We start from the raw sequence: 16,776 nt of genomic DNA on the forward strand, positions 1-16,776 counted from the left end.
ACAGGAAAAGAGGAAAGACTGATTTTGTGTCATGGTGGCACTTGCGAGGGGTTCATTCCAAATTCTACATTATTGTTTAGATCTAAGAAATCGGGCGATTATCACGAAGACATGGACCACGCTCGGTTTTTCAAGTGGTTTGAGGAATTGCTCATCCCTAACTTAGCAAGGCCGTGTGTCATTGTGATGGATAATGCTCTGTACCATACGGTGCAAATAGATAAACCCCCAACAATGGCCACAAAAAAAAAAAAAAAAAATCAGTGGCTTTTGCACCATGACATCCCGGCTTCCCACGAATTGAAGAAAGCGGAACTGATCGAGCTTGTTAACATAAACAAGCCATGGTTCCCGCAATATTACGTGGATGAACTTGTGAAAAGAAGTGGTCACCAAGTGTTAAGACTGCCACCCTATCATTGCCACTTTAATGCGATCAAACTCATTTGGGCGCAAGTAAAGGGACATGTGGCCAGAAAAAACAAAACTTTTAAAATCAATGAGGTGACAATTCTCACACAGGAAGCTCTTGTCAATGTGTCCGCAGATGACTGGAAGAAAGCCGTCCAACATACCAGAAAAGTAATAAATGACGCGTGGTTAAAGGAAGGGCTTCTTGAGGAAAATGTGGACAAACTTATAATAAGTCTTGGCGGAGACGAAGATGAAGATGAGGAATCTGATCAATACAATTTCGTCGAAATGATGGAAGACTGTGGAGTATTTCCCCTTGAGAACAAATAAGGTACGTTTCATATTTTCATAGTGATTGATATTTCTATGTGTGTGTTTTTGTTTGATTTATAAGAAATATGAAGCTATTAACGCCTTCTCCTTTGGAAAAGGATTTTGAGCAAAATTTACATTCTTTACTACTTTTGTTAAATAATACTACATAAATGAAATATTCGATTATGAAGAACGTGTAATATCTCGAGTGTTATAACGTATTTTTTATGCTTTTAGTTGAAACTTTTGAATTTCTCAAAATTTCGGGAGGGAACTGCAGCCCCATGAGACCCCCCCCCCTTCCCTGACCCGGCCACCCATTCTATATTGCGTAAATTCTGAATTCAACCTAAATTTAAGGATGTTACTAAACATGCTGTAGTTACTCTTGTGGGGATATCAGTAAAACACAATGTTCGTTCACGTCCAATCAATTTACAATTCACTATTTGGTATCGCTGTGTAGACAACAATGAAATTAATATAAACTATAAAGGATGAATGTTGAGTAATCGGAACTCGATGTGCAATTTTAACTGGGGAGCGAAACGAAATATGCCACCACAAGTAACTGGAGCCTAAACCTTGATTGCAGTGAGATATAATTCATACGAACAGTATCCACAATACCCTAGAAAGAATTCTGACCTTCCAGAATAATTTCGAGTTTTCAGCTCGTCGTCCCCCCCCCCCCCCTGCACTTTTCACGAGAGAGTCCACCCCCAAAAAGGCCAAGCACGGCGAAGCCGGTTGCGGCTGTGTAGCAAGCGAATGCGTGGGTCTCCGCCTCCCTGCCTCTGCCTGAAATGCGAGCGAGCGAAGGGTGCATGTTGACAGGAAAAGATGTCCTGTACGACTGGACAAAAAAAATCAGAGTCTCAGACGTTTGGCAACACCGCTTTTCCCTCCTTCCCACTAGCACAACTGAAGACGAAAAGTCAGGGTTTCCTCAAGTCCAAACTCTAGCCGGAGGGATTTTAGAAAGGTTGTGTTGTTTCTCCAGAGAGATCTTACCAGTTAATCTTGTAACAGACAATGCTCCATTAGACCCGTATAAAATCCAACATTCATTCTGCCCAATTATCTCCAGACTTTTGCTGGCGCGTGTGTGACTGGTGTCAAAATTCTTGGAGTTTCGGTTGCAATAAGAGAGAGATGTGTTTTCCTTTCCATAGGTCTCGCTGCAAACGGGTTTCTCATGAACTAGAATTGTAAGAATTTCCTGGAAAGCAACGACTGTGCACAATTGAAAGAAAGTAACATTATTTTAAATTCTTTTTTGTGAAAACATTTTCATGTTCTATTTTCCTTCTCACAACACGCATCCTGTGCATAACAGGTTGTATAACTACCAGGATAAATGGTGTTACCATCTCCTAGGCATCTTTGCGTCCGTTTCAGCTCCGTTTAAGCTGAAAATTGGTTCAAATTCCAATAACAACCCCTTCGAAATAATGGCCCTTTTCCCGGGAATTGTGAAAGGTTGTTGAATCGAGAGTTGACTGTATTAATATTCTTTTTTGAGATAATGATCACGAAAGAAATCATAAGACTACTATTTACAATCAATGCTTTTATTTGCATTTTTTGTACACAATCCACAGATGTAATTATTTCTCTATAATTTGCACAGTAAATAAGACTAATTTTTGCAATAAATAGCAGCTTGAGTTAAAATAAAAGCATTGAATGGGAATCGAACCCATAACCTTCAGCATGTGAAACTGACATGTTACCACAGTGCAACTTGGCAATCGGACAATGTCTTTTCCTCTTGAGGGACTTTTGGAAAGCTTCGAATCTTGAAGTGCTTTTTCTCGGAAATACTTGGTTAGTGCATGCTAGTATCTATCAATACACAAAGTCTTGTCCTAAACTCAATTTCCCAAGCCGTACCTTCTTGTAAGTGCAGGATTGGCTACTGATCTAAAAGATAATTAAAAAAGTACTAGTCAGGTTACAGTACAGAGCACACACAAGGCATGCCACATACATTGCTGTTATTTAGTGTCACTTTTCTTCTAGTTTTGACTAAGTGTGACGATATGGATGAGTGACGATTAGATTAAATTGGTAGGGATGGTACTGATTAATCGGTACTCTATTGGTATCAGCCGATTTAGGCATTCCGGTGTATTGGTTTATCTGTAAATAAATTACCAATTATTTTTCCGATCTGATATGTCTATAAATATCTTATAATTTAGTGCAAAATTCTGCCATTTTGTTAAAATTTTTATTGATAATCTCCATGCCCCACTTTTTAAAAATTGAATGTCTACATATGCAACTCCTTTTGTACTGCACTCACCTCAAAACACACATTTATTAAGGAGGTTAGTGATCCATTCAGGTTCTTTAAGGATAATTTGTAATTTTATATCGGTACTTTATCGGTATCAGCCCATCCCTAGAAATTGGTGTAGGAATGTTCAGGCTAGAACTGAAACCCAGAAACTTTGGTGGCGAGGTCGAAAGCCAACCACTTAATGTACTCGACCACCAAGCTGCCAACATGCTGCTTACATTGCTAACAATCGCCACATTGAAGAAGGCACATGATTGTTGTATTTAAATGTCAGAGGCAAAAAAAATATAGCATCATAATATAATAGTGATGCTCCTTTGTTTCTTTCGCAGAATATCTGAAATCTGGAAGATAATTGAAGATATCAAAGTCTTCTACCACTACAATTATCTTGTCACAGAAGTTGGTGTACCAGGTAGGTAATATAATAATATATAATTAAATTATTATAAAGTAATTCACACACCCATCATATCAGGCCTCTCCTATGATTTAGTGGTATTTCCGTCACCTTGTAAACCTGGTTTGATCTTTGGTGGAGGCAGTGGTTCAAATTCCACTTTGAAACAGTAAATCCAGTCCCGATCTCAGCATAAAGTGAGCTTGAAATAAGCAAACCTCATAATGTTCCTTGAAGTATGCAAGAAATAATCAATACAGCTGTCATCATGCTGTAGAGGGTAGTGTCATATTCTAACAGTTCCAATTTGTAAAATTATTTTTCAGTCTTGCAAATTAGCAACCTTTAAATAATGGGCGCGACATGCACAAAGCTTGTATTTTTTTAAAATATATTTAGCATATCTTTTCGAACACGTTTGGCTACTGCAACACTGCATTTAACACTGGCTGGGCCATATATGTCTAGCATCACATTACTATAATATACCTCATATCTTCAACCTTTTTATTTAAGTATTGTGTTACACAATTATTATTTTTTTATAATGGTTAACTTTAAGCGATTGTCTACATAGGGAGAGAAGTGAAGTCCCATAGAAATTATATGGCAGACTGTGTACAGGTCAAATTAACATCAGGTATCATCTGTTATTTACAAAACAACCTCAAGGGTGCAACACTGATCAAGTGAGCATAATTTTTTAAATATGGCACCTCCTTTACACGCTTGCACCAGCGAAGAGCAGTGGTTTCTGCCCTATAGAAGCCTAAAACTTATAAATATTCTCTGTCAACTGAAAATTCAATATGATTACCATGCTAGCAAGTTTATGTTAGTGTAGGGAGACGTACGACAATGGCTTCAGTTTGCAAGCAAATTGGTGAAAAGACCTTCGCAATGGGTCATAAGTAGGGGCCGGGATTTTATGTTATAACATATTTTTCAATTGGCTTCGGATCTATTATTGGGGTGACATCTTTATATATCTGATTAAAATCAGCTGAAATAGACAAACTTGACAAAGTATATTTTGACATATTTCACCAATTTTGCGGTTTTTACAACATATTTCTTTAATTAATTTTGTTGTAATAAGACATATTTCTGTATAATTTCGTAATTCTCTCACACATAATCGGTTATTTCATAATTTTTTCTTCGTAGCACAACGGATAGTTCATATTGTCGATGGCAGGATGTGGAAATTACGGAGGAAGAAAGGTGCCGTCTTTTCTTAGTACAGAACAATATAATACCCCATTTTTTTTATCCCGCTGACAATTGATAGCTATGCAAACATTATTGATGCAAAATGTTCTCTCTCATTGTTGCATGAGAAGTAAAGAAGTTTCGTTCTCATTTCTTTGCCTTTTTTGCTTTTTACAAAAATCAGTAAAAAGTAAAAATAACTTCAGGTACGTTACAGCTCCTACTCTACAATATCAGGTATGGGAGAAATTCGAGAGTACTGTTGTGCACCTTTTTGGCTTTACTGGGAATATTTCTGCATTTGTCTGACATATTTGTAATTTTTCATGACATATTTTCCAATTTATATGACATAATTACATACATATTTTACAGTTTTATAGGACATAAAGTCTCGGCCCCTAGTCATAAGTGACTCCCAAAGATTCTTCTTCCTTAGATTTACAGGCACTAACTCAAGATCAGTGGATCAGCAATGGATATATACTAAAATTTAGCAAACTTGTGCAATTCTACATGTGTAAATCTACTAGATGAAAAAACAAAAACAAATTAAGGTTTTCATTTGACTGTCCCTCGTATATTTTTGAATTTCTCTCTTTGCTTTGGTACATTGTGGGACCTGCAGAGGCTTTCAGAAGAATTTTTACATAATTTATGTCTTGTAACTGTGGTTGATGGCAAGAGGGATTTCAAAATTTCACTTCCCATAAGAGCCTTATTTCCTCTGTACCCGTCTAAAAACAGTTTCAACTCTATGGTAAATTTGCTTTTCTAGCCAAGTTTTTTTTTTATTCATCACAGTGCATTGGAAAATCTTCAGGTTATAGAGGTTTGCTATGAGTGAATGTTCATCTGTAAACTTTAGACAGTTAAATGTTAAGTTTCTCCACATATTTATTTTCAGTTCTGCATTAATCTCAAACATCATGTACAGTGGAACCTCGATTTTACGTTTCTCAGGGTACCAACCTAAAAACAAACAACTTAAAATGAAGGAAAATGTAAAATCGAGGGAAATTTTGTAACATTTTGCTGTGTTGGGACCATCATGTATGAATGTATGATGCAGAAAAATGTATAATGCAGGAACATACGATTCCACTGTATTTGCTCTTAGAAACCAAATTTGAAAAAAATAATGTTAGCTGTGGTAATTTGTAAAGTTTTTGCTTTATTATTTTTATTATTTCAGCGGCATTCATGTGGCTGTCCCCACAGCATGCACCATCTTTGGCCAATCTCTTTGGAAAGGCAGAAAACGTTCCTGGGGTATTGTATTAAAGATTACAAATTTTTTCTTTTACCAATTTACAGAATAATAATTGTGATTCAGTTCATAATAAACAGGCTTGATTTTCAAGATTACATGTGATGTTCTTTTGTACAGATCTAGCAAAATATGCAGGTGTGGCCAGAACTGAAACCTGCTTTGTTATACCCAAACTCCGGATTCAAGTCCTGAACAAGTCTACATTTTTTTGCTAGGTATTTCTTTCTGTTACAAATTCTTCATTCATATCACTTATGCACATACACAGTATTTGCAGTGTGATGCAAGAAATGTTTAATGTGTACAAAGCTCTCCTACTGTTTTTGACCTTTTTTTGCGTTAATTTTGGTATTTTCAAAAAAGGTTGCAGTTTGCTTATCGAAGGCAAACCTTGAATGTAAACATCATATTATTGATACTTTAGTTAACTATATGAATTTTCAAAAATGAAAACTTAGATTCATTTGCAAAATTGAGCAGATTTGTTTTATATTCAAATACAGGGTGGCTTACTTACTTATCCAGCACTACAGTTCTGGACGAACCTTGGCCTCCCCAATTATAACTTTCCATTCTTTTCTATTCTTTGCAGTGTTTCTCCAATTTCTAACTCCTCGGATTTTCAGATCACTCTCCAGTACAGGGAGGCTACTTCCAGAGAATTCCTTGAATTCTGCATGAATTTTTCTGTGTAGATGTGAAAAATTGCAATAATTTAAAATCCAAATGTCGTTGAATTTATGCATATTTGCCCTGAAGCAAGTTTTCCACACTTTAGCTTTTATTTTTGTCGAGGAGGGGAAAAAAACTGCGTGGAAAATGAATCAGAATTCTCTAAATCAGTTAACTTCATTAGTGTCCTTTGCAGAACAATCTATCTGACAGACGGAAGATTATTGCAAGATAAGATATCTTGAAGTTGATTAGTCAAGTTTGAGTTTGAAATTATTGTACAATGAACATTTGTGTATCCTGTAAAATTTGTAACTTGTGTTTGTAGATGTATTTCGAGCCTGTGTGTGAAATAGCACAAGTTTGTAGATGTATTTCGAGCCTGTGTGTGAATTAGCAAATGTAAACTCCGCGACTTAAATTAAATATTTTAAATACATGTATCGTTCAATTGAATTTAATTAGAATTTTTGGTTACATTGTGATCACACAGACCCTGTATTTTGTTAATATATTTGTTGTGTGTATGTGCGTGAGTGGTGAGAGGTGGTAATATACAGGGTGATTCAGAATTCCTAATACACACAGAGGTTGTAGAGGGGACTTAGTAGATCAAGTTTTGATAAGGAATCATGTCCGGAAACATACTGTTTTGGTACTACACAGGTGACAAGATCACATAATTTCACATCTCCCGTTTCACGGTAGGCAATCCATATTGACGGAGGGCAACGTCTTCAGTCACCTGATGTCATGTGTGCTGCTTCCAACATACTCTGTTTACAATCTGTTTACACAGTACATGTGGTTCCAACATGATGGTGCATCAGCACACTTTTCCCATGACGTCTGACAACATCTCAATCAAACATACGGAGACAGGTGGATACGTCACGGTGGACGAACTCCTTGGCCAGCACAATCGCCAGATGTAACTCTTCTTGACTTTTTCGTATGGGGCCACATGAATCTTGTGTATGCAACTCCTGTAGTGACTGAGGAAGACCTGGTTGCACAGGTTCTGGCTGCAGCAGACATGATTCAGCACACACTAGGTATTTTTGAGCGTATGTATGCAAACATCCTTCGGAGGTACGCTGTTTGCAACGAACTTCAGGGTCGCCACATCGAGCAGCTCTTGTAGCGATGCAGGTAAAGCGGGAGATGTGATATTATGTGGTTATCTGTGTAGTAATAAAATGGTACGTTTCCAGACATGGGTGCCTTATCAAAACTTTGTCTACTAGGTCCCCTCTACAAACCCTAGAAGTGTGTAATAGGAATTCTGAATCACTCTGTATAAGGTTGAAATTGAGAAAATGTATGCTTGCATCCTTGAATTTTTGGAAAGTTCACCTTGAAAACCGGGAGTTATGCTTGAATTTTATCATGGTCTTAGATTGGCTACCCTGAAATAGAAAGTAGTCCATGATTTGCATATTGAAGAAAAAAAGGCACGAACTTAAAAGTAGCAGAATCGTAAAATCATGATTGGGTCGGTAGCTCAGTTAATAGAGTTAGTGTGATACTTAAAAAAAATCCAGTGAGGGAATATTCCAATCATTGAGGTATTAAAAATTAGCAACCAAAGGTGTGGGACTCAGAAACTAGAGTTGGAAAATATCCTCGTCCTCCCCTTTAAATGTCACCTGCTGGTTAGAACAATGTCACGCTATGCCATGAGACTTTGGTTTCTCCCCTGGTTGAGCCTGCATTTTTAATTTGAATTTCTTACATCTCTTGGGTGTGACAAAATGCCAGATATGAAATTTAGGTCCAAATATTTTTCTAAGTATTTTATTTTCAAATACTAAAATACTTTATTTTCAAATTACTGTTTTGTATAATTTAACTTTTAGTTTCTTAGATGTTGTGGGAGAAGATAAAAGTTTATGAAGAGAAAAGTAACATGCATTTCCAGAATTAAGTATGCTTTTTATTACCTCTTTAATATAATTTTCTCATTTGTCACTTAGGGCCATGTAGAATACTAATATCATTTTCATTTGTCACTTAGGACCATGTGGAATACCAATTAGTTTGTAAAATTTAAATTTTCTTCTTCCTTTAACTTTCGTTATTGAGATGTAAAATGTATAAATTTCACCCCCCCCCTCCCCCACAAAAGAGAAAGATGTTTCATATCTCTACATGGCAATTAGTTCTCGAGCTATAATTCTTGGTCCTTCATGCTAAGTTCGAAAAGTACGCACCTGGAATATGTCTGTTCAGAAAGGCTATGCAGGCAGGAGAGGCTCTCGTATGCTAAAGATTAAACTTTAGCTTACAATTTTTACCTGTCTCAGTTAATTTTACATGTCCTGTTTTTACATCACAAAGAATTGGTCACTATTTTCCTAAGTGTTTCATTGTCCAAAATTTATTTTTTTTCCTTAGTAATGAGGAAGATATTAGCTTCTGTCAAATCTCGTCGGCACATCATTTTTTATTATTGATTAATTTGTATAATTTATATTATGCATAATATTGAACATGTTGTTCTATTATGTATGCTGTTAGTACAATGTTCATTTCTGGATTGTGTATCCACAAAAAACATTCCGTGATTTTAAACGACCACAAAATTTTAATTATATATATTATAAAATTTATACAGATACCATTCAAAAGAACAGTTCAAAGAATTTTAGCGGATGTGTAAATTGTTGGCGTTAACTACAACAATAGTGTGGCATAACAATAAATGAATGAAAAAAAGGGGAAAAATTAGCCAAAAGTAGCAGAAAACACATTTTAGGATGTAAGAGAAAAAAAAGTACAAACCTAAACATCCAGTAAACATCAACAGTAACACCATTTGCTTCTAACAACAATGCCATTTACAATAACACATTAACAATCGAAAGATCTTTCGGTGTGTTCTCTCTTGTCCACCATTACATTTCTTCTTATTATTATTTGAAGTTTCTTTGCAACACTCATTCATATAGCATTGTACAGTGAGTATTACCGTGCAAATTGTCCATGACTTTTCATTAATTTTTCTCTTAAATCCTAAAATGTGTTTTTCTGCTACTTTTGGCTATTTTTTTTTCCCTTTTTTCATTCTTTTATTGTTATGCCACGCTATTGTTGTAGTGAACGCCAACAATTACACATCTGCTAAAATTCTTTGAGCTGTTCTTTCCAATGGTATCGGTATAAATTTCGTAATATACATAATTAAAATTTTGTGGTAGTTTAAAATCATGGAATGTTTTTGTGGACATGCTGTATATTTATTTATTGCATGATGAAAAACTGTAAAATCTCATTCACTTTTTCATCCTCCTGCAGAAAATAGACAATTTCCCGCTGATCACAAGATTTGCAGGCTCTCTGATCGAGTGCTACCAACACTGGAAGAGATCCCCTGAGATGAAGCTGGAAGACATGCAGTGGACCCCTCCAGCCACGTGGACGAACTCCAAGGAGGAGGCTACGGGTGACTTTGAAGCGTTCTTGTTGGAAAAGTGGGGGAAGAAGCTTCCGACTGTTCTCGGAATGGAACCAGCCAACATAAAATGGCTGAATGCAGACAGTAAGGTACAGTGTCCTTCCAAGTCATATACCATAACTGTCATGGTTCAAGAAACGGTTAAAAATACTACTACTTGGCAGTCCAAAACTATGCAGACATTCAAATAAAAGTTGAATGACATACTCTTCTGCAATACTAACTTTGTAGGTTTGTAATAGGTAGAGGCATGCATATTTTGATTTTGACGAAAATACGAAATGCGAAATAACACAATCTGATGTTAATTTTTCATCTTTCTGAAAGGTGTGAGGTGCATTTTCCTACCCTGTTTTGTCACGAAATGATGCAAAATAGACTCTTAAACACGAAATTTACCATTTATATACCGACTGGACACTTTCTGAAGTCTGAAGTATCCTGTGAGCAATTCACGGAAAATTGATTAATTCTGCTGTAAATATTTGAGAATCCAAAATGGACCCCTTTATACAGGAATAAACTTAATATTCTGCTAGTGATTTAATGTGCTATTAGAAGTTGCAGTTTTTATTTAAAAACTGATTTAAATCAAATTTAGGATTATATTCACATTTTTTAGAATCAAAATGTCATTTTATATGGCGCTTTTTCACCACTAATAACAGCAAAATTTAATTTTATTTACCATTTTTGAACCCGAAATTGACTGTTTTTGTACCAAAATTTTGCTTTTTTTATTTACCAAAAATATGTGCCTCTAGTAATAGGGCATATGAAGATGACGGCCACCATCTTGAATTCAAATTCAAAATTTTAAATTGAAACCATACCTTGTAACAACTCAGTTGAATAGGAAATTTTCTCACTAGTTTCAATGGTATGCTTTTTGTTGCTCTAACACAAACTGTGACAAAGTTATTAACGTTTCTCTGTTATTGTCACCCCAATCAAGGCTAGTCATGATCCCAAGTTCACTCACGTTTAAATGATATGTTCAATATGCTGGAATTGTTAAACAGAGTCTCTATCCCCATTCGTGCAAACCCTGTTTAAGGTGTCTCCAGTCCAGTAATGCTGACACATGGGTCAATGATTTGTTGCTTAACCCCTTCCTTGGTCACTGTAGCTTATTCTGGGTTGAGTGTAATGTTACGCCCGCAAACATCTCTGACTGAAGTAACCTGTGTTGAACGGAATAATACGCCTTTTGTTGGTGAAACATAAGTTTTGCTATTGAAGAAACAACAACCTTTTATTTAGTCACGATTTTCAGTGCCGACAAAGAAGTAGTAGTAGTTCAGAGGAAAGTAAACTGTTTTTGTGTTATGCTGACAAAGTGCAAATATGAGTTCGTTTGTGTGCCGCGTTTAGTCAGTTGCTTTATGTACTTTTTTTTTTTTTTTTTTATGAGTTTCTAATAGTATTGTCAAACAGGACTGCGAAATATTTTTTCCCTCACCCCTTATACCTATTGAAGATATTGCAATGAAACTTGGCGTACACATTACGTATAAAAAAAAAAAAGGTAAAGTGTTCCCCTGTGCATAGCACCACGCCATGAAGGCGTATAGGGGGTGTGGGGGTAACGCCCCACACTTTCTTGATCCGGTCGTGAGTGGGGGTGATGTGATCAGCATCACGCCCCTGACCGCCTTTACCCCCCAGGGTTTCCCCCAGGTACCCATGTTATTCGACGCTGGGTAGGCGCCGGGGCCGCTTCCACCGTTAGAAAAGTTCCCGGATTTGAACCGGCCGGGGATCGAACCCGGGACCTTGAGCATGGTAGTCAGACGCGTTACCGACTGAGCCACCGCGGCCACTTACATTACGTATAGACCATAGTATTTTTCAAGGTAGATTATAATCTGGTACCTATATCCAGGGCGAGTCCAGAGGGCCCCAAAGTTACCAAAAGGAATTTTTCGGAGGGAAATTTTCCGAATTATCCCCAATTAGTATCTAATAGTATTGTCAAACGGGATTGCGAAATATTTTTTCCCTCATCCCTATTGAAGATATTGCAATGAAACTTGGCAGATGCATTACGTATAGTCCATAGTATTTTTCAAGATAGATTATAAACGAGTACCTATATCCTGGGCCGGTCCAGAGGGCCCCAAATTTGCAAAAGGGGATTTTTCGGAGAGATTTACTGAATTGTCCCCGATTTCCCTTTCCTCATACTTGATGTACACATGTGCATGGTACCAGTTGCAAGCCTTTTCTATTCTGAAGAGAAAGACGTATGTACCATGATACTCGGATGAATTGTGCTGAAGCAGTAGCTACTTAAACATATTACAACGCAAACTCAGAGAAAAAAAAATCTCAGAACGGGAAACCATTTAGTCAGAAAATTCCACAGGAAAGGGGTTAAGATGTTCCACATATCGAATTTTCACTTCACTGAATACATGATTGCCTTGACATGTCCTCACAGGTAGAAATCTAGCAGATTGAGGTCTGGGGAACAGTGTGGCCACTCCAAAGCACCTCACCAACCAAGTGTTGGGAAAATTCATATCCAAGTACTGGCAAACACAATTACCATAATGAGGAGGAGCGCTGTCATACTGGTAAAAACAGGGAATAACCCTTCCTCAGACAACAGATGGCAAGACATCCCAGTGGCAGATCAAGAAATTAATGTTGGGAGGGCAAATTTCAGAGTTGGGTACTTCACCGAACCTCAGGAGGCAACTATGCTCTATGGATTAGCTCTTTTAAGGCTTGGCTGGCATTTGAATAGGCAATTTTTTTTCAAATTTTCCTCTCCATTCGAAAAACCTCTTGGATATTTTCCTCTTGGAAAATTTGAAAAAAATTGCCCATTCGCATGCCAAAGGTCTAGCTGAGCCTTAAGGGGTCTAGGATGGAGTAGAGGTTTATTATTGTACATTGTTATCCATTGGCGTAGTACCATATTTCTTGGAATTCCAGGTGCACCTTTTAATTGGGTCTTTGATCTTAGGTGCACCTTGGATTCGATGGCGTATTGATCAGAGTATGTGTGCATAAACAGGGGTAGAGAAATGCAGGATGCCTGAAAATTTTCACCTGCTGCAATTTTCAAATTCAGTGCTAAAGAATGTTTTTTTTAAAAATATATATTTCAAGTTCGCTTAGGGAAATTTCCATTACCTTCTCTTTTTTTAAAAAAATAATGAGCACAGCATGTGTTTTTTAATGTTTGTGTGTAATCAGGGGCCGCGGTGGCTCAGTCGGTAATGCGTCTGACTACCATGCTAAAGGTCCCGGGTTCATTCCCCGGCCGGTTCAAATCCGGGAACATTTCTAAGGTTGGAAGCGGCCCCGGCACCCACCCAGCATCGAATGACATTGGTACGGGGGGGAAACCCTGGGGGGTAAAGGTGGTCAGGGGCATGATGCTGATCACATCACCCCCACTCACGACCGGATCTAGAAAGTGTGGGACGTTACTCCCACACCCCCTATACGCCTTCATGGTGTGGTGCTAAGCACAGGGGAACCCTTTACTTTTTTTTGTTTTTTTTGTGTGTTTTCTGTATCACGTGTAACATTACACAATTATTACGAGGCGTATTCGAAAAGTAAGTACCTAATGGGTGTAAGAAAGAAAGTAAAATAGTGTTGTACCTTTTCTTATTTGCATTGCATTCTACAGACCTTAAACTACTTTTCTACGTAGTTTCCACCATTTTTCAAGCATTTGTCATAGCTTGGAACTAGTTTTTGTATCCCATCGCCATAGAATGTGATGAAAGCCATCCATGCACTCCTGCTTCAACGTCATCATCCTCTTCGAAACACTGACCACAATTTTCGATTCCAGACGATCTGTCACAATTTCGTAGAGGACTGTTTTCTTGAAATTTGTGGAAAATCCATTGAAAGCGACGATATTGTGAAGCATCTTGTTTTCACGAATTTCCTCGTCGACCGCACGCACCAAATCCTCGGTCACAACAGATGGCCGACCGCTCCTTGGCTCATCGTGAATTGTCTCACGACCTTCTTTAAACATAAAAAATAAAGACCTCTCACAGTTGACGGTGGATGTCTACCGGTTTCATGTTTCTTGCATTGAGAAAACGAATCACAGACCGGACTTCACAGTTGGCGGGCCGATTGATTTTCTTGAACATTTCAAACCTTCATAAACCTAGGAAGAAAAAGCATGACCTGCTCCCACGACTTTTAATCCAATCCAATTAACAAACTAAATGTTTTAAGATCATATTTCAAAATGTGTAGCTTTATCTTAGTTGGATTCATGACTTTCTTAAATCACATTTGCAAATAAAGAAAAAGAGCTGACTCCTGAAAGGGGCTGGCACCTGAATTCTAACCCTGTAGGTAAATATACCATGGTATTAGTGTAATATAGAATGAAGTATTTGCAAATTTCAGTAATCAAGTTTTCTCCTGTTGTTTCCGTGATTTTTTCTTGTGCGGCTGTTCCTGTAAATAGGTGCTCAGTGAGCCAGATTTTGCAATGTGCGCATCAAACGGACATTAAAAATGGAAAGACAGAAGCATCACTTAAACATAAAGTTATTTTTCGTACTGAGGAATTTGGAAACTGTGAATCTGGTCAACCATTTACCATATGTGAAGTGTCATTGGAGACGTCAATGACAGCAATCTATCGCCATCAGCCGCTATCTTATACATGGGAAGATGTGTACAGTCTCCTGCCGTGAAAGCTTCCTTCCACTCCTGGATGATCTGGGAGCTAATTCTTCAATGGTAGGAGCATATCTGCCAGCCAATTACATTGTAAATTCTCTCTTCTTGGCCTTCCTTGCACCAGTACATGGCGGTTCTGTGTTTGATTATTTGGTCTTCGTTTGTGATGATGGTATTTTTGTTACATATGTTGTATATTTTAGGTAGTCTTCTCAGATTGGTCCATCGAAAGAACCTATCGCGTTGTAGATTATGAATATGTATGGGTTTATAAGCGACATGGGGAGTCTGAATGTGTTCGAACCTATTGCTACCAAATTATTTATTACAGGCTCAGCTTTTGAAGTTACGTAATCCATGTCATCGTTGCATTTCTCGTAATTTCACACCTAGATATTTAGCTACCTTTACTCTTCTAAAAATTTGCTCTAAGTTTTAACTGTGGGTGTTTATTAGCATTCAGCTTACCCTTTAAGATTATAAAGTCGGTCTTGTGGGTGGCAATCGTTAATTTTGCCATATCACACAAGTCCTAGAGAGAGTTTATCACAATTTTGGTCTATCTTTCCAACTCTGTTCTTGAATTACCTTGCATAACAATTATTACGTGGTCTGCAAAGTCTATTGTGCTTTTGATCTCCGAAATATTTCCTAATTTTTTTAGAGATGGCTCCATGTTTAGATTCCACAATTCGGGACCTAGAGTGGATCCTTGCGTTGTTGATTTTGAGGCCGTGAAGTTAGACATCTTATATGGTTCATGGGCAATCTATGTCGCAAGGTCCTGAAAAGATGGGGCCAACTAACGGTGGTACAGGTAGATGTCAGTTCAAAGCCTCACAACGCCGTCAACGTCTCTACCATCTGTGAGGGCCTCCTTTTACAGTTGGAAGAGGGATGCAAGGTCATTTGTACCTTACAGCCTTGTGCCGGAGAACCAACTGTAATCGACTTAATATATCGATTGCAAATACACTCGATATACTTAAATGTCGATTGCATCTGTGTATAACAAGATCTCGTTTTCATGTCCACAGCGATCTCTTGTAATACACCATTCTTCCTTTTGAGTCTGCAAATACTGACATGTTTAAATCTACGGTAATAAAAATCTCACAAATGGCTTGAAATATCTATCGCTCAACTATAACCTACAAGCTTAAGGAATTACTTCGCAGACCCAAAAGGAAGAACCGTTAGTGGTCTTATATTATATACCTACTGTCTGCATACCTACATACACACTGGCTATCAAGACTTACTTCATTACACACCTACATTTGCCTGAAGTGACATGGGAAAAGAATCTCAGGAATTACTGTTATTACTGTAATTTTACTGTGGCAAGCTGGCCAAGTTCACCCCAGCATAACAACAGTGGATGCTGAGTAAACGTAGGACCTTCCCGACCCAGCAATATTCCAGAGCAGATGAACTTGTACTAGCTCGGAAAACCTTATGCACTATCACACCTAGTATAGGGCCGACAACGCAGAGGCAGGCCCATTGTGCTAGATGGACCTTCCATGAGGTCTCCTACCAAATGGTAGGGAAAAAACCTTATCAGGAGAGATCCTACAGTTTTTCCTGCCATCCAAAAACAAGAATCCATGAGATATAGGGTGAAAAGTGCTTTTAATTTTAAAAAAGAAAACTGCCTTGGTTAACAACTGTAGTGTGTTTAATATGGAAAGAAGGCATAATCATGTTACAGCAAGAATCCCAAGTTACTTCAGGAAAATCCTGTGTGTTATATTTTGTTAGCACATAATATAACACACAGGATTAACTAGTAGATAAAATAGCAGATAAAGAGAATAAGTAGCATTCATTCTGTAATCTAATCTATCAAGCTGTATGCAACAGTGGTGATGGGATTCTATAAATTCACTAGGCACCATCTAACTGAAATCTGATTGGCAGGCTTTGGCACACTAAGACCTGTTGGCCACAGGGTTTATCTATTTTATAGAGAAACACCTGTGAACATATATAGCATTAATAAGGGTCCCTGGTTTGAATGCCAGCCTGGGAAAGAGTGTTCTCTGTGA

General features: G+C 37.6%; 1 protein-coding gene across 1 annotated transcript in view; it reads left to right on the forward strand.

Moving 5' to 3' along the window:
* The window catches only part of LOC145996401 (uncharacterized), a 59,224-nt gene that overhangs the window by 18,276 nt on the left and 24,172 nt on the right, over positions 1–16,776 (forward strand). Inside the window, exons 4-6 of the mRNA XM_083132849.1 lie at positions 3,370–3,452; positions 5,845–5,921; positions 9,892–10,140. Of these exons, the coding sequence (XP_082988975.1) occupies positions 3,370–3,452; positions 5,845–5,921; positions 9,892–10,140 (409 nt within the window). The remainder of the gene's footprint in view (positions 1–3,369; positions 3,453–5,844; positions 5,922–9,891; positions 10,141–16,776) is intronic.

This window comes from Lepisma saccharinum, chromosome 12, assembly GCF_977018435.1.
Source record: "Lepisma saccharinum chromosome 12, izLepSacc3.1, whole genome shotgun sequence".
Taxonomy (NCBI): Eukaryota; Metazoa; Arthropoda; class Insecta; order Zygentoma; family Lepismatidae; genus Lepisma; species Lepisma saccharinum.